The sequence below is a fragment of the Leptinotarsa decemlineata genome, unplaced genomic scaffold, assembly GCF_025532065.1.
Source record: "Leptinotarsa decemlineata unplaced genomic scaffold, Ldec_3_MD MMD2_P_RNA_scaffold_12, whole genome shotgun sequence".
NCBI classification, from domain to species: domain Eukaryota; kingdom Metazoa; phylum Arthropoda; class Insecta; order Coleoptera; family Chrysomelidae; genus Leptinotarsa; species Leptinotarsa decemlineata.
In genome coordinates this window covers 3,616,914-3,639,020 of record NW_027412526.1, presented here as the reverse complement: position 1 = coordinate 3,639,020, position 22,107 = coordinate 3,616,914, and the positions used below count along the sequence as shown (strand labels likewise).

General features: G+C 37.6%; 1 protein-coding gene across 1 annotated transcript; it reads left to right on the top strand.

Annotated features, from left to right (window-relative positions):
* The first annotated feature begins 1,165 nt into the window (after positions 1–1,165).
* LOC111504044 (proteasome adapter and scaffold protein ECM29) lies at positions 1,166–21,426 on the top strand. The gene is given in 24 exon segments (XM_074171965.1): positions 1,166–1,290; positions 1,396–1,526; positions 1,578–1,694; positions 1,782–2,050; positions 2,154–2,289; positions 2,516–2,655; positions 2,770–2,912; positions 2,915–3,038; positions 4,129–4,566; positions 4,627–4,852; positions 4,914–5,112; positions 5,167–5,520; positions 5,907–6,223; positions 6,298–6,622; positions 6,679–6,853; positions 8,309–8,597; positions 9,943–10,185; positions 10,252–10,373; positions 16,503–16,725; positions 16,986–17,142; positions 17,198–17,356; positions 18,401–18,678; positions 18,942–19,105; positions 20,646–21,426. Coding segments are annotated over 24 exon segments (5,481 nt in total). The 5' UTR covers positions 1,166–1,265; the 3' UTR covers positions 21,373–21,426.
* Positions 21,427–22,107: the final 681 nt, after the last annotated feature.

Here is a 22,107-nt window from a genome sequence, read left to right as displayed (position 1 = left end):
GTAGAATTATGTTACTACTACAGGTGCTACAGGTACTACTACCACACTGAAGTGAATCTGAGTCGGATCCAAACCCTGACTGGGTTTGCGCTAAAACAAAGTTTAACTGTAATTTTCAGTCAATTAACAAGCAATGTCCAACTGCACTGGAGTGTTAACACTAAAGTGAGGTGATGCACGTGTATGGGCACTACGATCAGGTAATGATTGGCTAAGCACTGCATGCGCACAAGTATTAGGTCCGTCTTGGTCACTACTACTATATTAGATACAATCAGGAATGTGTATATTTTGAGGGCGGGCAAAGAATATATGTGGGAGAGTCTGTATTTCCTTACACCCACAGCGGTCGTCATCAACTATCTTAAGTTTGTGGAGATGCGCTTTTTCTTTTAAAACATGGGACAGATTCTTATTCTCAATGCTAACGGTTAGAAACAGCAGCCGCACCACTCGATTGAATGACAGATTGAGTTGATTATAACCAATTAGTCTAATTATATTACTGACATTATGAATGAATGAAAATGTTTCATTGCCGAAAATTGAGAAATTACAGAGTTTCACAGAGTTTTGCAGCAAGTATCCAGCCAACAAAATCACATCGCATAGATGTCCTTAGTATATAACGATGCTAAGTACCACGATATAACTTTCATATACCCAGAAGACGTCCTGAAGACGTACTTATTTATAATCAATTACATCGTCGAGATATCAGCTTGTGATATCAGTGAAACGTTACATTTTGATTTCAAAGATAAATATATATCGTCCACTCCACGGTATTTTCGAGTAAATTCTATTCAATTCTGCTCCATCTAGTGTAAGATTAGTTTGATCAGAGACTCGCTTTTATTTTGTTAAAAACACTGCTATCTATGTTGCTTCCACAACATAGATATACAAATAAATACGGTAAGTATATATATAATAATATATACCACACCAGCCTCAAACAGATCACTGATGATTAATATTTCATTGCTCTGAGCTTAAATCATTAATCTTTCCCTTCCATTGCCTTGCGTTCAGCAAGAAAATTTGATGAAGCAATAATGCAACAAGTAGCTAATAGTATTCCATCCTTTTCTAATAATGCAGTATGATCTTCTCTTTCTAAAGGCCAGTCCTATTGTCAAAACGTCTATGTTTTTGTATTCTGTCATCAGCTGTCATATAGAATGAAGTTGTGAAAATTTTGAACGTATATTGAAGTAATTAATTTATTTGAAAACTATTTTACCAAGTACTGATAAGTAATAATGGCAGGATCTGCAGATGAACTAAGTAAAATCCATTTATTTACATTACACATTATGCCAATTTCTAAATATCAAAACAGACAAAAGGAAAGAGGCCTAACATTTCTAACAAATTCTGTTTTACTTTCAGTGCTCCTGGAAAGAGTTTTTCTGAGATTAGGATCTGCAGAAACTGATGATCAGCTGCAAAACGTACTGTGCAAATTCCTTCCTCCAGTCCTATTGAAACTGTCTTCATCTCAAGAAGCAGTTCGTAAGAAGGTCAGTGTATGAAATTAGAGTATTATTTGAAGACATCTGAATGAATTTCAGGTTATGGAACTGTTAATCCATGTGAATCGAAGATTAAAAACGAGACCATTGGTGCAGCTACCAGTAGAGGCTCTTTTAACCCAATATCAAGACCCTTCAGCTACCTCATTTGTGACCGTGAGTTACATCGGATAGTTTTCACTATTCTGAAGAGAAATTTGCTTATTCATCTCTAGTACTTCATTTACAATTCCTAATTTTCAGAATTTTACAATTATATACTTGAAAACTGGTTTTCCCCGTTTACCAGTTGAAAAACAAGCTGAGCTTGTGCCGACCATTTTGAATGCATTAGATAATAAACCACAACTACACATAGACAGTTTGCTGTTATTAATCGTACCACTTTTGGGAAAAGTGAAGATTCCAACAGAACCAGAAAAATTATCCAATTTATTTGGTTTAAATGAAAAGCCACTTCTTACCAAACAGTTATTGGAAATTTTATTGGACATGATAATCTTACCCTACAGGTGAATTTTTCCATTATTTACTGGTGTGTCTAATGAGATTTGTTATTTCTAATACATTTGAAATTGGCCCGTCTGTGTTTTTGCTCATGTAAATTATTTTTAGTGCGTTGTCACCGCAAACACCTGAAAATTTAGAGCAATCAAACAATGTCTCTTCAACTGTACCCCCTTGCATGAGTGAGTGGTCTCATAAAAGGATAATCACTAACAGTTCAATGAAACCTGAAGATCTTGAAGAGGTAGGTATTCTGATTAAAATAAAGATGTTTCCCATCTGGTTGATTGTTCAATGATAACAGTGTTTGATGAGCTTTAACACAATTTCCAAAAATATTTTTTGAACATTTCTATCCTAGAAAGTGCAATAAAAAATTCAATGTCAAATCTCATTCTGTTATTCACCTTGGTTGAACATATATACTATATAGGTTCCGATATGTAATAATATAACCGTTTCTGTTGTAGATTAAACTAGGTATCATCAAGTTTCTGGGCCATGGTGTATTCAGTAATGAGGACATTTTAATCCACTTGATAGTAGCAGCTTCTGATACAAGATTTGCTGTAACAAATTTGGCCGATATGGAATTGAGAAAAATTATCGGGTAATATTTGTTACAGTTCCTTCTTCAAAATGTTGTAGACACAAAGGAGACATGTTTTTAATGCTCCTCAGGAAACATTGATGTCTTTTTCAATTCAAAATGTATACCTTCCAGGTCGGTAGATTGGTCTTCCACTGCCGTGTCACTTCCACTGTACGCCCTTTTTCTGGGATCTCAAGGTAAATCCGTCAAACCCGACCAAAAAAAATCTCCAGCAAACACTAGGATCCGTCTAAAACTTCTATCTTCGTTGTGCCGGTAACGGGTTCTGGTTTTGCCTTTCCTCATTGTATACAGGTTATTTTTGATTCCCTCTATGGCACTCAAACAAATACTAGGCTGAAAACCCTGGCGTTGAATTTTACTGCTAACATAATTCGATAGTAAGTATTGATAATTCACATTTATTTTAAGTTGACTAGTTTGATTATTAAGTGATGGATCTAAGAATAGTGTCGAGTATTTACTAATGAGAAAATCTAGAATTTTGAGAATGCCTCTTTAGATGCAAATTGCTCTGTAGTTTGTGATATCAGCCATTTCGCGAGATTTGTATGTAGGGGTTACGGAGCTATATTTCAAGAAGTCTGGAAAAATGCCCTGATAATACAGTTGTTGACGATAATGTGTAAACGTTGTGCTAGGATAAAGCTACAGAGCTTTAGAAGCATTCAAGCCATTTAATCTTTCATAGATTTCGGAAATTGACAGGCACAATTTAGAAATAGACAGGAGAGGAGAACATATTGGACAGCTCAATCCCCATAATATACTTTCTTCCGCCATAATACATCACATCTGGTAGAACATTATGCTTATTTTTGGAATTCACAAAATTCCACAATGCTTTACTATTACTCACTGCCGAATATTCAATAAATTAAATAAAATCTGTGTAGTCAATTTTTGATGTTTCTTTACATTGTGACCATGAAAGAGAAATTCCTAGCTGTGTAAACACCATCCTTCAAAATTTGGTCATTTATAATTTAAATTACATATTCATTGATTGACACCATGAAATTACCCGATCAAATGACAGTGATCTTCTGAATCCAAACTGATTGAAAATCAAGATATAGTTTTTGTATAAAAAATGTTAAAAAAAATTGAACATTCAAAAACCTCAGATAGAATTGGTGGAACTACAACAGGACGCTCATTTTCAAAAATGTCCATTTCCGAAAATTGAAGATTTAAATAATTGAATGTTTTAAAGTATTAATCTTTTCAAAACAATTTTTTCACAACAGGACAAAAATGCTGTTTCTCGACGCGCGTTTCGCTAACCAAGTTAGCATCATCAGGAGATGACTAAGACTCGGACTTAGTCGCTTCCCGATTATGCTAACTTAGCAAGCAAAACGCACGTCGTGATACAGTATTTTTGTTATGCTGTGGAAAAAGTGTTTTCAATAAAAACGTTCAATTCGATCAATCAATGAAATCGAACGCTCTGTCATTCAATTTTAGCGCTAATGAAGATCCTCTGGGTAAGGTAGCGCCAGTCTTGCTGTCAGGCTTGCAGAAACTGATAAAAGAAGGGGATGAAGTACATCACGGTCAGGCTTACATCATAATAGGAATGTTGGGACAAAGATTTCCAAAAATAGTCTACCACGATGTTGGATTGCTGGAAATGTTTTTCACAAACATGGAAAGCGCTAGTCCAGAACTGCGTTTGCAAATCAGAGAGGGGTTACTGAACTTGATCTTGGCTTACAAACATGATATTTTACCTTCCGAGTGTGACAAAGATGGGAGGTTGAATATACTTTTCGCTTTAATCAAGTGTAAGATTGTATCTGAAGAACCTATGGTGAGGTTCGTAGCTGTTAGGACTTTGGCGACTATTTTTCCACCCAATCACGTTCCTTCAAAGTTCTTGTTGTTAACAGCAACCGGAGATAGGTGAGTGATGGAGATATCCTTAATTTTTGTTTTGAAGTAGACAGTTTATAAATGTTTCAGTAAGGACGAAGTGTCTGCGGAATCATTCAAGTCCTTGTATGGCACTACTAGAAAAAATGATGTAGATCTCTCACAGGAAAAGTTAAAAGCGAAAGTTGATATGCCTTCTTTCAAAGAAATTACCAGCTACATTTTTGGCGAGGCCGAACTCAACATGAAAAATAACTCGAAATCTTTCACTCAAGGAAACCATGTGCTACCATTTGCCACGAATACGTATGTTGAAGTAAGAATTGAATTCATTAAACATAAGTGATTCACTGATTTTTTTTGATTCTCGTATGCAGGTTCTGCTTTATTTGAGGTTGTGTTTGCTGAAAGACTTGGATGTTCCTCTCACCAGGAATATCCTCAAGCATCCTTGCGAATTTACTCCAAAAATTAGTTTACATCTTCAGTCGGTAGAGCAAAACGGCAACGACAAAAACAAGAACCCCCTAGTGCAATATACCAACTTAGTTAGAGAACTCATGATCGCAAACCCAGGTTGGTGTCATCAACTTTCTCTGCATGTATTTCATATTGTATTTGATATTGTAGGAACTGAACCTTTGTCTTGTATGGTGGAGCTAGTAGGTTGCTTGCCCAACTTGCACCAATACATTTCAAAAGACTTGCCGTGGATAAAAGACCAATTATCTTCTACAAAAGAGCAGGTCAGAGAATACAGCGCCATCTTGTACAGTATGGTCTTGACGTTCTCTACTAGCGATAACGAATTTGAAGAGGCCGTCAAAGGCTTGTTGGGCCAAGTGGATAGTAAAAATTTGGAAGCTCAACATGGGGCTCTGTTGGCCGTTGGCCATTGTCTGGAGATGAAAATTACTAGCCTGAAAATGGAAGGGAAGGATGTGGCGGTGGGGGATCTCTCAAAGTCCAGCATCGAAACGATATGTGAGAAACATTACATTTTTTAGTTTTATTACATTATATATCGTATCAACTTGAACTATTTCATTAGCAGAGCACTGTAGCTATGCATACTGTATGACAATACACCTTCAAATACAACATATTTTTAAATGTATAAACTCTGTATAAACATTTTTGCAATTTGAATATTTTGAGTCCAATCAATCTCCATTTTGGTATTGTGCTCATCAAAATACTCATTATGTTGCAAACAGTCGAAACTCACATAATTTGCAAGCAATTTCATTAATACAGGAGAGTGTTTGAGATAAAAATAAAAGGTATCTCTTTAGATATTTCGAGATTGATTGTATTGAGTTGTTTGAGATATTTTTTATACCAATTTTCAAAAACTATTGCAATTTTAGTGCCCTTTTTGAAGCATCAGAACCCCATTTTGATGGGCGCAGCCTGTACTTCTATTGGTTTGCTGGGTAGGGTCCACAGTCTTCCCTTGGATGATGGAAAACCGTTGAAGAACGGCAGCCCAGACGCTAAAAGAATGGCCACGGATGGTGTGTCGAAAATTGACATAGTAAATTTCCTGCTGGATATTATGAACAACACCAAATTCACGGCAAAAGCAAGGGAAAAGGCCGCAAAAGCGCTGGGTTTATTGTGTGTTGGGGAGAGATTCCCCCACACTGAGGAGGTATTGCAGGGATTCTTGAACACAGCAAAGGAGGTATGTTCTTTAATACGAGTCGCTTTGCACCGCCTCGTTTGCCCAACATTCACAAACACATATTTATTCTTCAGACGAAAGACGTTGAAGTGCACTTCACCATTGGCGAATCTTTGGTGATGTGTTGTCAGGGAATTTGGTCTCCCGAAGCTAGGAATCCTTGGACCACTCTTCCGGAAGACTACGTTCCTAAGCAAGCTGGCATCCAACCGAACGACAATCTCGAATGGCTTCTGAACGAGCTGCTCAAACTCGTCGAACAAACTCATCCCAACTCCAAACAGGCTTCTTGTATCTGGTTGCTGGCTGTCATCAAAGGTTGCGGGGAGAGGGGACCGATCACGCAGAGGCTGAAGCTGTTGCAGGACGCCTTTATGAGTTTGCTTTGCGAAAATAACGGTTGGTGTCAGGATGATAGTTATCTTTTCAGTGTTGATTTTGTTTTTCGGCTTCAGATATCGTCCAGGATGCCGCGTCTAAAGGTCTCTGCGTGCTTTACGATATTTACAAGTCTGAGGAGCTGCTCAGTGCTCTCGTGAAGCAGCTGACTTCTGGTGCCAGGCAGACGGCACAAGTTACCAGCGATACCAAGTTGTTCGAGGAAGGTCAGCTCGGTTCTGCACCTACTGGGTAGGTATATTTATTCATTTATTCTGTATAAACGGGAAACCCCTAACTTACAACGTTGTCAAATAAATACAGTGCATTTCTTTAATGCCCCCCCCCGGCTTTCATTTTTTTAAACGAGTCGGCTCAAAAAATCAAATTTGTGATTATGAAATTAATGCATGAATACTTTATTTTGAAGTGAAATTGACAGATGAAACTTTCAACATGGCGACTAGGCGTCATCTGGGAAATAAAATTAAATGGAAAGGGGGGTCTTGTGACATATCCTTTTGAAGCTCCTGACAAATGCTTCACAACCCTAGAATATAATGTTAATATCTTCAACTACTACAAAATGGCGAAATGGTTGCCTTGAACTTCTTGACACATGAACGGCCTATCCGATATCTCAGGCCGAACATTTTAAACCATCAAAAACCGCATGGGAATTGACGCCCAGTTCTTCCACCATCCCACGCACTAGATATTCTACTTTAAAAAAGGAAAATTATCTTTATAAATCAACAATTAAGGCAAAATATAAATTATAGTTCAATACCACCCCCACAAGCCACATAAACAACGGTTGTTTTGTTATTTATTTATATAGAGGAAGATAGGTTAGGTGCACAAAATGTCATATGTCACAGAATGTCTCGGAACATAAGTAAACACAACAGCCCGCCTCTGAAATATGTCATCTTTGTTTGTCTCATACAGGTAACAGATTTATTGTCCTTTATTAGCTATAAGCGATGTTGCCAAATGGTGAAATAGAAACGAATCCCTTTAAATGTTGAATGCTTTATTTCATTACTCTTTTTTAAGTATTTAAATAATTTGTTAAAGAAAAAGGCTGAAACGATGAGTTTAAAATGCGTTGTTTTAGAGCTCTTTTATGAAAACTACTTGATTTTCGTCAGGAGGAACATTCCCCATTGTAGATGGATCAATTCGGAACTCATCTTTGAGGCTGAAATCTCCTGAACGAAATTTCGCAAACCAGCGTCAAACAGTGTGTTCATTAACAATATCAGAAGTGTTACTAATCTCTGCACTTGGCTGATGATAAGCTAAAATCACGAAACACGTGTCTATGGTTTTTTTTTGAGTATCATGTCCAGTTGAATTATCTTTTGGATTTATATCAAGACACTTGGTATTCTTCATTTCTGTGTAACTTATATCTATAACTTTTAGCGAAGGAAAAAAATTGAAGATACTCAAAATGATATTGCCTCTAAGCTGTCGTACATATTACTTTTTATTTTGTATGAAGATTATTTAAAGTTCCTCGTGCTGATTTTTTACTTATGCAGTCCACATTCCTGAAACGTATGTAAGATTTTAGATTTTGTATTTTGTTACGTACTTTCACAGACAACTTATTCTGCCACTTTTTTCATGTATTCTGTGAAGTTAATAAACATGTCTATCTAACTATATATACATGAATTCTCTAACTAAAATTTCCAGGGGCAATTTGACCACGTATAAAGAGCTCTGTTCTTTGGCGTCCGATCTGAACAAACCAGATCTGATCTACCAGTTTATGCACTTGGCCAATCACAACGCCATTTGGAATTCGAAGAAAGGCGCCGCTTTCGGTTTCTCGAGCATCGCTGAAAAATGCGGCGAGGCTCTGAAGAGCCATCTGCCGGACATCATACCGAAACTTTATAGGTACCAGTTCGATCCCACGCCTAGTATTCAGATGTCGATGCAGAATATATGGAGAGTGTTGGTGTCTGAACCACAGAAAATGGTGAGATGCTTGTTGATGGAAAACTTTTTCGATGTTAACACACCTTTGATTGTTTTGGCTGGTTTTCGGGTTTTGCCGCGGTCTTCTTTGGTTATAATCTCCAAATGCGAGGATCCAACCATCATCCAAAACAGAAACGAACCTCAACACCCTAGTGAACAGAGCTTTGAGAATATGTGAAGAAAGGTACGTCGATGACGAAATAAAATACCTAACAACGGTGTTACAAGCGAACGGCTACGGCAGAAAGCACAGTGATGATCAAACCCAAGGCACTGTCTGTCTTCAATACATAGACGTTGTCATCGACCGAATCGGGAATATTCTGAAGAAGGAGACAATTAAAACCGTCTTCAAACCAACGAAGAATATATCGGAGTATCTGAGATCAGCGAAAGACAGCAGAGATCCACTCAAATCAGCGGGGGTTTACAGGATTCCATGTAACTGTGGTCATCAAGTCTATATCGGTCAGACGAAAAGGAGCATTGGTACCCGCCTAATCGAGCACGAGCGGAGTTGACGATTGGGATAGACCGAGAAGTCTGCAGTCACTGAAAATACACTGTCCGACGGGAAACACAAAATCCTGTTCGAAAATACAAAGAGGCTAGCAACGTCGAATCATTATTGTTGCAAATCATGCCCTAAAGAAAATAACGCCGGCCGCCACTGGTAGCTACTGCGCCACTGCGAATGTACGATGTTCGCTGCCGCTCTAGATGCAGCGAGGATAATGCTACCGATTTTGATGGAATTTTTGCGAAATTTTCTAGCGCATTCGATTACGATATATAAACGCTAGCCACAAGCATATCGAGACAGTCAAGTGGAAGTTACAGTGTGGTACGCGAAGCGATCTAGTAAGGCGGTACACATTCGAATAATAGTTGAAGTTTTAGTTGAAGTGTTTGTTGTATTTAAAGCGAAATGAAGTTAAGTTTTATTATTCGGGAAAAACTCAACATTATTCAACAAGAATGTATTTAGAAGCCATAGAAATCCACAAATACCAAGAGAACTTCAACAGAAAGGAAGAGAGAATGTATCTACCAAAGATCTGGCACACAGCGTCGAAAAGCGCCAAAACGAAGCCGAGTCACCCAAATCGCGCGGTAGATACGCGCGAACCCGCCATTACAGAAAGTGCGCGAAAAATCAGCACTATAAGTGACACGGGAGGAATGAGAGCTTCAGTTTCAGTTGATACATCAAGAAGAGTGCTTCGACTATGCCACTGACTGTTCCAGTTGAAGATTATAACCAAAGAAGGCCACAGCAAAACCTGGAAACCAGCCAAAACATTAACGCCAGCCAACAATACCTGTATTGTTCTGTTTTTCAGTTGGACGAATATTACAACGAAATTCTAACAGACTTGTTGACCAACATCAACTCGCCCCAGTACAGGGTGAGGCAATCGTGCTGCTCGGCGTTGCAGGACTTCCTGAAGGGGTCCGGAAACAGGTCAATTCACGACGCAGTCGATTCCATGAACGAATTGTGGACCAAATTGTTCCGAGTGATGGACGATCATCACGAACAAACCAGGATAACCGCAACGAGGACGGCCAAAGTTCTGAGTAAGGTGAGAGTGTTTGGGATAAGTGATTTGATGTCGTTTGAGTAAAGTTTTCAATGTTTTCAATTACAGTTGTGCATAAGAGGCTGCGATATTAGTCAGGGTAAGGCTGGCTTGAAAATGGTGGACGCCATACTACCAGCTTTGCTCAATGTTGGTATAACAAATACGGTGGCTGAAATACGCTTGGTGAGGTGAGTAAATAATATTTTTATTTTTTTTAAGGGGCCAGACATTGAACGAAATCATATTTTTCAAATTGAAAGTTGGATTTTGCTTCATGTCACTATATTTGTATTTATTTTTTCATTCATTCAACACTTAGGTGATAAGTGATTTTTTTACTGGTATCTTTTTGGAAACTCAGTTTTTGACAGATCACGTCTGAATCGTGTCTTGTGTCATTGTCAAACTTGTTCAGTTTTGTCTATAATTTAACCATGAATCGACTTACGAATGAACAACGCTTGCAAATCATTGAATTTTATTATAAAAATTCATGCTCGCTCGGTGAAGAAAGTGCATCGTGCACTTCTTCCAATTTATAGGCAATTTCGTCGGCCTACTGAAGGAGCTATTCGGAAGCCTGTGACTAAATTTCGAACCCAGTTTAAATTATTGTACATTAAACCACCAACACGCATACATAGAGTGAGGACCGAAGAAAATATTGCGGCTGTATCCGCCAGTGTTCGTGATGACTGTGAAATGTCGATTCGCCGCCGTTCGCAGAAATTGGGCCTCTGTTACTCCACTACGTGGAAAATTTTGCGAGAGGATTTGGGTGTAAAACCTTAAAACCGCCTTTGAATTATTTCTTGTGGGGTCATGTTGAGGCTAATGTCTACAGGGATAAACCAGCAATGACTGACGCTCTGGAAGCCGATATTGAAACATTTATACGTGAAATACCGGTCGATATGTTAGAGAGAGTGTGCCAAAATTGGACCTTGCGCATGGGCCATCTAAAGCGGAGCCGCGGACAACATTTGCATGCATTAAATTATAATGATCTTTCTATCGATTCCAATAAAGGTTTTATCAATTTTTTCAAATTTTTTGTGTTTTTTTGAAAATCAAATCCTATACATCTTAAAAAATCACCCGTTACATTTGCCACGTTATAGTAAAGTTCAAACGAAATATAAAATATTAATAAAATGAAAAAACAAAAAAAAACAATAGATATAAATCACATGAACTATTCATCATAAAGTAATAAGCTGAAAAGAGGCTAAAAATCTAAATTTGGAGTATAAAATTCTCTATCGATCAGTATTTTCAAAATTGAAAAAGGTATGGATTAATCAATAATTGTCAAAGTTATGGTGTTTTACAAGGTTCAGATCAGTATTTGTTGTTGACAATGTTAGAAATATAGAATTAGAATAGAATAGAATAGAATAGAAATTTATTCATCATTAAAAGATTTTATACATGTGGTACATACAGCATAAAACTTTATCAGACTAGTCAGAACCGAACATAAAGCAATTGTGCTTATCTATAGTTAGTGTATATATACATGTTATTAGAAGTTAAGTAGACATAATAAAAAGATGCAAGAACAGTGACAAATAATATATGCAAGTAGCTTAAATTAGTTAAAATTGTGAAATCTATTTTTTTTTTTATTATTATTTGTACAAGTAAAATAAAGTAACTACACAATAATAGCTAGAGTTGAAGAAATTCTTCAGTACTATAAAATGCATTTTTGGTAAGGTAATCAAGTAAAGAACTTTGGAATTCAGTGAAATTACAAGTGTTTCCAAATAGCTGAAGTGCTTTATTATAGCAGATGATACCTTGATAACTTGAGGATCCCTGACCAAGAGCCAGTCGAGAGTAGGGTAGTCGCAGTTCATTACCATTCCGAGTGTGATGTTTATGTATCATGTTATTTTTAATGTAGCTTGATTCATTTTTCTTGATATTCATTGTTATGATTAATATATACAGTGAAGGCAATGTTAAGAGTGCCAGTTCAGTGAAGGTATTTCTACAGGATTCTCTGTGACGTAGACCTGCCATACATCTTATTATCCTTTTTTGCATAGTGAATACTTTTGTCATATGGGCGGAATTTCCCCAAAAGGCCAGCCCATAAGACATTGCAGACTGTATGAGTGCAAAATATGTCAGTTTGAGTACCTGCAATGAAACAGTTCCCCGTAACTGTCTCATTACAAAACACAAGCTACTCATTTTTGAGGTAAGATTTTCTGCATGTAGTTCCCAAGTCAGTTTTTGGTCAATTGTAAGTCCTAAGTATTTAATATGACTGACCTGCTCTATAGATTTATGATCGATTCTTATGAGGGGACTGTAATCATATGTAGTATTTTTTTGTTGGAAGAGCATGAAGACTGTTTTGTTTATATTAACTTGTAAACCATTATTTTTACACCAGTGTGAGAATTCTTCTGCAGTTTTATTTGCAACTTCTATCGAGAGTGGAAGGTTGTTTTTCGCTACTATTAGGCTTGTATCATCTGCATATGCTATAGTTTTATTCGGTAACAAAGATGCAAGTATTATATCACTCATAAAGATGATGAAAAATAGCGGGGCTAGTGTTGATCCTTGTGGGACCCCCATTTTAACAAGGGCAGGTTCTGATTTTACCGAATCAATAACTACTACCTGCATCCTGTTTTTTAGATATGAGGCAACCCAGTCATTGGCTATCCCCCTAATCCCTATTCGGTTAAGTTTTTCAAGAAGTAATTCATGATTAATGGTGTCGAAAGCCCTAGTAAGATCAAAATATAGGCAGACTGGAAATTGCTTCTCATTTAGGTTCATATATACGTGATCACAGAGTTCATTTATCGCAGTAGATGTTGATCTTTTCTGCCTAAAGCCGTGCTGGCAATCAGGAATAATTTTGTGCTGTTCAGTGAATTTACTCAATCTCATATAGTAGCTATAATCAATTATTTTTGCTAGTTGTGATTGCAGACATACGTTTCTGTAGTTTTTTACTTCATTTTTTGATCCTTTGTTTTTATAGATCGGGACAGATTTTGATATTTTGAGCGCATCCGGATAAATCCCTTCACAGAATGATTTGTCTATAATGTATGATAGGGGATGACATATAATGTCACTGACAGCCCTCAAGGTTTTTCCATGTATTTCATCTACACCTGGAGTTGGCGTTTTTGTTGTTTTTTTTATAATCTCTTGAACCTCCATTGGGGTTGTCGAGTATAGAAATAAACTATTGTTAAAAAATGATGCTAATTTTATATCTTTCTTTGGCTCGATTTTCTCAATATTTATGAAGAAATCATTGAAGTAATTACCAATTGCTTCCCTATCTGTTATTATATCATTGTTGTTAGTGAGTTCAATTGTATTTCTAGTTTTTGTGATGTTTCTACTTTCATTAATAATTTTCCAGCTCTCCTTGTTTACATTACTTGCATTCAAGATTCGTTTATTATTGTACTCTGTTTTAGTTTTTTTTATTAGCTCTTCATATAGGTATTTAAGTTGTTTGTATTTGTTTTTTATGACTTCATTATTAGTAGACTTAACTATTTTACACATATCACATACCATTTGATGTAGCTCTTTGATGTCCCTAGTTATCCAGGGTTTGTCCCTATTTTTAGTTGTCCTTACTTTTTTCAGTGGAAATGCATTATAGTAATGGAATTGAAATGTTGTATAGAACATATTGAAACTTTGATTTACATCTGTGTATTTGTACACATCTTCCCATTCTTCGTCAATTAATAAATTCCTGAAAGTCATCAAGTTATCATCTGAATAATAACGACTATAGGTTATGTTAATATTCTTACTGTGAAGTGTTGGTAACTCAAATATACACAGTTGAAATCTATGATCTGACAGATGGGTGTCCTCAACATATACACCTGTAGCAGAAATATTGCTGATTATAACATCTATACCCTTATTGAGACGTGTGGGAGAAGTGATCTGGTTATTCATATTGAATTCGCAAAAGATATTTTTTATTTTTCGTGATTCACAGTGATCAGTTAGTAGATCGACATTTATATCACCACATAGAATGTAGTAGTTGTTTTTTATGTAAAGGTTACACATCAGATCATAGATTTCATCTATAAATATATTGATATCACTGTTTGGTGTTCTGTACACTGTTATAATATATAATTGGCAATTTTTACAGTTTGTTTCATAGGTAGCTATTGTTACTTCGAAGTTTTTTTCTATACATTTGTTAAAGGAAAAAGGTTTGAGAAAACAACTTTTCTTTGATAGGATACAGACCCCACCATGGCTATGAATTTCTCTACAGTAATTATTAACTAAATTGTAGTTCGATATGTTTAGGACTTTAATTTCTGGTGCTGTAAGCCAGTGTTCTGATAGGCATACAATGTCTGGTTGATTGCGATCCATTAGAACTTCTAGCTGTTGAATTTTCCTTGTTGCCATGCCCTGGATATTGAGATGCCTAATGGTTAGAGATGATTTCACATTTGTACAATCGTCCTTTTGTTGCCCTGATACTTTTCCGATATTTTCTTCTGCCTTTTCAGTGATAAACCCTTTCGATAGACAGGTATTAATGTGTTTGGTTCTTAAAAATCCTCCCTTATATGGTCGAAGCGATTTGAATGATGCTGGTGTGAATAGTATTTCTTAAAATCAAAGCGTCTTATAGCTACGCTTTTTGGCCAGTTGTTCGGGTTATACAGTTCATCCTTCAGACTGAAGTCAGCACTAAGCATGAAGCACTTGTTTTGTGTAGTAGGCGTTTGTAATTCTTTGATGTTGATTTCCGCCTCGTTGAATTGGGGTAATTCCTTCAGGTATTTCAGTATCTTTTCTTCGGTAACATGTCTCTTCAGCCGGTACAGATATAACCATACTTTTTTGTCCACTCCAAAGTCCACGGTTTCATTTATACCCATGGTTTTTTTCTTGAAATCCGATGTGTTCCTTCTGTTGTTTTTCCTTCCTTTCACTTCAGTAAACCCATAATTTCTGTTAACTTTATTTTTTTCATCTTGATCCTTATCCAAGTTTATTATATCATCCATAATTTTGAGTTGATGTTGTGTTTCTAAATCTAATTGTTTTGTTTTTGTGTTATTCACCTTTTGATTGCTAGAACTGGATTCGTAGTTTTTCTGTTGGCTGGTATAAACTTTTTGTGCAGTATTAGTTTTTGTTTCTTCAAGGGACTGGTGTGGTTTATTCAGTATTTCACTGAATGTTTTTATCTGCGTTTTATCTACAAAGTTTTTTCCGTCTTTTCTTAGCAAGTCAATTTGATCCTGAAGTAATTTGTTGTTTTGTTTCAACAAACTTATATTATCCATCAGAATACTATTTTTCTCGTCCTTTTCTTTTAATAGTTCTCTCAAGAGATCATTTTCACTTTGTATTTTCTGTATTTCTTCATATTTGTTTTCACTATTACCTTGATTGAGTGTAATATTATTGAATCCACAGCACTTGATTCTCGAATCACAGATTTGAAGATATTTCAGTTTTTTTTGCACGGCGCATGATAAATGAAAAACATTTCCACATTCTACACACACTATAGTTTTGCTTTGCTTTGTCTGACAACATTTGAACATTTTTTCACTAAAATCTTCATCTTTTATTGTGGAGATACCTTTCTGACTACTGCCAGAAGCGGCCATCTTGGAATACAGCGCTATATAATGCTCTTACTGCGATATTAAACTCACTGAACAATAAAAATGATAGTAACAACTTCTCTTTTGCCAATGATCTTGCACTATTTTATTCAGCAAAAACTAAAAGTACTGTCGCGTCTTCGAATACTCGAGAAAATGATAAAAAATGAAACAAGAGTGGACTGTAAAAATTGTAGCATAAAGCGAATTTCTCGCACAAATCCTCGCTTCTGAAAGGTCCGATTCTTAGAGTGTTCTTTCTTCACCTTTACTGGATTGCACAACAAAACGGAAAGTTAACCGCAGTTACCAAAAAAGATGGGACATAATCTAGAGCGATGTCAAATAAATTATTAGGACCAATAATAGCGAGTCACGTTTCTTGTTTGTAGCGAGACATCGTAGGTAGGTCTATATAGACTTATGGTTTTAGATGGGGAAGCGTACTCCAATCGAGTCTTGGGAAGGCGCCCTTAGGAGTCAATCCATGCCAACAATAATAATAATAGAAAATTGTAAATGAGGACGCAACCGTTCATTTGGGCCATTTTTCTCAGTGTAAGATTGTGCGAAATTGAAATGGCAGGTGTCAAAAAGATAATAAGAATGATTATCGTTACATATTGTCTCCATTCATCTACTAACCTATAATTTACGTTATTCCAGTCTTCAAACCGTTTCCGAACTTGTCAACTCGGCTGGCAAGCAATTGAAACCCTTCTTGCCAAAAATAATTCCAGCTCTCCTGCAAGCTACGGGCGAATTAGAATCTGCGAAACTATCCTATCTCAGTACCCGTTTAGGTGCCCAATCGCAGGCTCAGGAGGCCGTGGACAGCGCCAGAGCGTCTTTTGCCAAGTCACATTTCACCACGGAAACCGTGTCGAAAGTAAGTTTGTAGGTTAGGTAGCTCGAGGGTGGCGAATTTTATTTCTGCAAACGCCAAACGATGCCATTAGATTTCAGTTTTATTTGGCACTCAGGTCAACGAAAAATTAATTGTAGGTTCCTTTGTTCATTTTGTAAATGTTCCGCGTGATTGTCCTATGTAAAACTTGGAACATCAAAATCATTATATACTGCAAAATTGTTTGGCAGAAATAATCTTGCCACCCCGTATCTATCTGTATTGTATCACTAGCTTTTCAGAGCTTGCAATACGCGGATGCTTCAATCCTGGAAGAGCTCGTGCCGAAAATAGTCGAGCTTTTGAAAGGGTCTGTCGGTTTGGGCACGAGGGTGGCTAGCGCCCACTTTGTAACCCTACTAGTCATCCAGCTAGGACGGGATGTTCAGCCTTATACCGGTAAGTATCATACCGGTGGGAGTGGTCACGACGTTGTTTGTTATTTCATTTTTAGGAAAGTTCCTGGCCGCCTTGGTGAATGGTTTGACGGACAGGAATGCCGCTATTAGAAAACACTACGCGACGGCTATTGGACACTTGATTTCTACTGCGAAGGACTCCAGCGTAGACAAGTTGTTCGCCAAGTTGCAGACTTGGTATTTCGAAAGGGAAGGTAAGGTATTGTTTGCCTCGGTTCCTCTCTTAATTTATGTGAATGATCTAACATATATCAATACGTTGAGTAGAATTATTCGCCAATAAAAGGTAAAACTGGAACAACTAACGTAGAATAATTTCAAAACAAGCACCTTTCCCATACACCAGAACTGCAATATTCTTCTCGACGCCTGTCATTACAGTTTTACCCTTTATTATTTTTGGTCAGATATAATTTAAATTACATATTCATTAGTCAAAACCATGAAATTATCCGATCAAATGATAGTGATCTCCTTCTGAATCCAAGCTGATTGAGAGTCAAAATAAAATTTTTGTCTATAAAATATATAAAAAAATGAATATCCAAAACTTTTGATTCGGTTGGTGGAACCATAACGGGAAAATCATTTTCCAAATTTGAAGAATTTCCATGTTTGCGAATTGGACATTTATTTGAATATTTCAAACGGGAAGGAAGAAGTCCCTAATGAAAAAAATGCGACTTATAATATGACATAAACGCTTCAATAACAATCCAAGCGATATTTCCAATTATATAACTCGAAATGTATTATGTGACCAACAAGAACGCTTATTTTTTATTCTTCCTTGCGTCTTCACTTGGTTGGTGAAACGCTCGTCTAGAAGAATAGTGCAGTTCTGGTAATTAGTAAAAGTGCTCGTTGGGGGCATTATTCGTTGATGACACAATTATAGTCTGAAACAGCCCCAACATTGAAGTCTTGGAAAAGCAATTTGAGAAATATATGAAAAATATATTCAACTGGTTTGAATCGAATTGTGTTTCCTTCAATACCTAAAAAAACAATTTATTGAAACTCAAGGGTACTTGATAATAATTTGGCAATTATTTCATGATGATTTATTGATGTGTGGGGATACTGACTATGAATAATGGCTTCCTAGTATTTAGCGTCTGTGATTTTTCTGTTGGCCAAAGCATTGCTCACCATAACTGATGAACAGACCCCTGTTTACCTCCCTGAAAATTTCAAAAACATCATATGATAACAGTACATTGAAACCAATGTTTCAGACGACTCCATCAGATCAGCGTGTGCCCATACCATCCAATCGATAGGCATCCACAATCAGGAAACGCTTAAGTCGCACGCTGATGTGGTATTGCCACTCGTATTCTTCGCCATGCACGCCGATAAGACCCCCGAGACGGAAAGGACTCTGGAAATCTGGAACGAAATCTGGTCGGAACAGAGTCCCGGCACAGAGACCGGCATCAGGAATAATTTAGGGAACATTTGCGATATGCTCAAGACGGCTCTGGAATCGCCGTCTTGGACTGTTAAAGCACAGGTGAGATGACCCCTATTTGGAAAGGAGAGTTGCACTGCTTGTTCTTTTAGATAATAATTCGTTGAATTTCTTCGATTGTTCCAACTGACATTTCCTCTCAACACAAGGATAATTTCAGGCATTAGAAAAGGATTTAACTTGTAACTGATTGTACAGTGCTGTTTAGGGCCAACTTGCCGTTTGCTTTTTGTGTTCTATAAATATGGTTTTGATTTCTGATTGTTAGTATGGTCTCCGGGATTTTCAAATGTGCTTTTTTTAAGGCTGCTAATGCTGTGAGCACTGTCGCCAATAAACTGGGGAGCTCGATGGATGCCAATCACAGGAATTCTTTGATAATGATTTTGCTGGCTGGGTTAACAGGGAGAACTTGGAATGGAAAAGATAAACTTTTGAAAGCCCTGTCCAGTATTTGTTCCAATTGCAAGTGAGTATACTTGTAAATAAAAGCATCCCTTGATCTTTCAAATAGAATACCATACGACCACATTTGGGTTCAAAAAATCACCAATTATGTCACCACATCAAAAACTGTTGACAAAACCCCAATTTGTTCTGATATACTATCGTATTCCTTACAACTGTTTAAAGTGCTTAAAGTGCCATCTACATAGGGGGGATTCTAAGATCTAAAGGGTCTTCTAACAGGTACTTTGTCAATTGAAACCGGCCATCTTGTTAAAGCTACATTCGTCAAATCAATTGTCACTTATTCAGTCTGTTTTGCCAAATCACCATGTACCGATATAACATTCAATAATAAAATTATTTTATCAAAATAGGTGTTCTGTTTAGGCCCATTTTACGGTCGCCATAATCGTCCTACTTAGAGGACTATTCGCAATGTGGTGGTTCAGTAAACTATCGACCAACACCCGTGCTGGATAATCCGAGGCCGACGATTTCGCGTCGCTCACAAGAATTCGGCCTTTCGCAGACCACAACTTGGCGAATTTTGCGTCGTGACTTGGGCCTGCACCCATACAAAATTCAAGTAACCTAAGAACTGAATAATTGAATAAAACTGGCCGATATTTGATGAAAATCCATATTGAAAAACTAATCAATACAGTTTATCATATGATTTTCACTATAAAAAGGTTTTACAAAAACCGCGACACGTTTCGCTATACAACAGCTTCCTCAAGCATAAACTGAGAGATCTTACCCAAATTCAGGCAGACTGAGACGTCATCACACCAGCCATGTTGCCTCTCAGCTCGCCATACAGGGCAGACAGACCACCCAGGCAACCAGAGTGCACCAAATTGTCTCGTGGTGTCCTGTCACCCAGCTAGTTAGGCGGTGAACCAATCAGAGTGTGCCAAATTGTCACGTAGCGTTCTCAAATTGTCACGCAGCTCGCCAGCTAATCAGAGTGACGCTTCTGCATCTCAGAACAACGTGGCGGAGATTCGAATTTTCTGTGAACATAAATAATTCAGGCAGACAGACGACCAGGCGTATCCCTCAACGAGACAGACCACCCAGTCACGTGGCGCGCCTACGTCAGCCCATCTTTTTCGCTCAACACATTTTTGTTTCATGATGTCATAAAAAAGTTTTCAATGGATAATTGAACGCAGGTGTGGCGTATGTAAGAGGTGAGAAGATGCAATTTGTGTACGATAGAGAAGGTGATTACATCTTCGTCGAATCGTCGCATACAGCACATCAAATGGAAGGGAAAGGAATGCAGAATGTATCAACAAAGTAAAAACAAAGGTGGCGCAACATGTCAGGAGGGCACTAAGTCACATTTTGTTAGTAATACGTTCAGCACATCAAATGAAAGGGGAAGGAATGCAAAATGTATCGACAAAGTAAAAATAAAGATGGCGCAATATGTCAGTAGGGCACTAAGTCACATCTTCGTTGATAATAATAGGATCGTTACGTGCAGTATTCACGCGGTTTCTCAAGCTTTCTGTATTAATTTTAAGCAAGTAACACATTTAACTTTTCAGAGACGGAATCAAAGAAGATCCTAATATAGACATATCGTTGATAGTGGAGGCAGTACTGAAAGAAAGCAGAAAAGAGGAGATCGTCTACAAAAATAGCGCCTTACGTGCTCTGGGAGAAATAGTTTCTTCCCTAGACGTTGACAAGTTCGAAGAAATCTACGGCATCATACAGGGAGTCTTGACGGACCAGACCACCAACAAAGATGAAGATGACTCGGGTGAGGAAATATCGAAGAAGAGGGAGGACATGATCAAGCTCAAAGAAACTGCTTACGAAACGCTGGGTAAAGCTTGGCCGCAGCACAGCAAAGCGACGCAGGAGAAATACAGGGAGCTCTTCGTGGAACACTCTGTACAGCACTTGCCTTCCGTCACCCGCTCGGTCCAAGTTAGCGTTTTGTCTGCTCTGTACAGCTTCGTGGACAAGCTGTCGTTGCTCAGCGATGAGAATTTGACAGACTTGGAGAAAGCGAGTTTGGAGAAAATCGTTACCGACGTCACATTGGCCCTAAGGCTCGCGCTGGGGGTTCCCAAGCACGTTAGGTTGAGGAAGGAAGCCTTGAATGTGGTTTATTGCTTGGCGACGAGGTTGAAGGAGAGGGGGAGAGATAAGGAGTTGGAGACGGTCATTAGAATGTTCCAGGAGGTTTTGACGGATCTGGCGAGCGATAATCAGCCTGAGATCAAGTCCAGGGTCGCCGATATAAAGAAGATTAAAGGGGAGTAATTTATTTTCTAGGTGTAAAGAACTAATTTATGCGAATAAAGTAACACAGTTGAAGTTGGTATTATTATTTGAAATATTGGAAACTGTCATGTATTGTCTTCAAAAAACGAGTATGACTCTAGAAGTCGTCTGCATATTATCTGAGTTGATCTCGGATGAGTTGATACTTGATACTGAAGGGAAACAGAAAAACCCCCATTTTTACATAGAACGTCAAATTTGTACAGACATTCGATGTCATTTGTCTGTGTTCTATGGGGCTATGTACGATATTTCTTGCTTTTATGGTTGGTTGAGATTGTCTTGTATTAGGGCGGCGATAGACAACTCGTTACCTGAAGCTGATCACCATTGAACTAATTCAATAAAGACGTGAAATAAATCAATTGAAAACACTCCCTCCTTTCCTCTGGTGTGGAAAAAGTGTCTGTACTCTATAGATACCATACAAAACAAAGTCAAGCTTTGTTGAGTTCAACTTGAGTGATGATATGCACTGCAATTACTTCTTACATTTGATTGTCATTGCTTTCTTAGTCAGACACATTTGACCAGGACCGTGCTTTCTAAAGCCCCCAATACATGTGGCAACGCCTGAAAATTGCTGAACTTCAAGTAAATCGGCTCACCAAGCTCAATAAATAGAGAGAATGGGACCCAACCGTAGACAAAAGCTATGTTAGAAAGGTTCTAAGCCGCCAGAGTGGGGGGTTAACTTCAATGGGCTAAAGATTG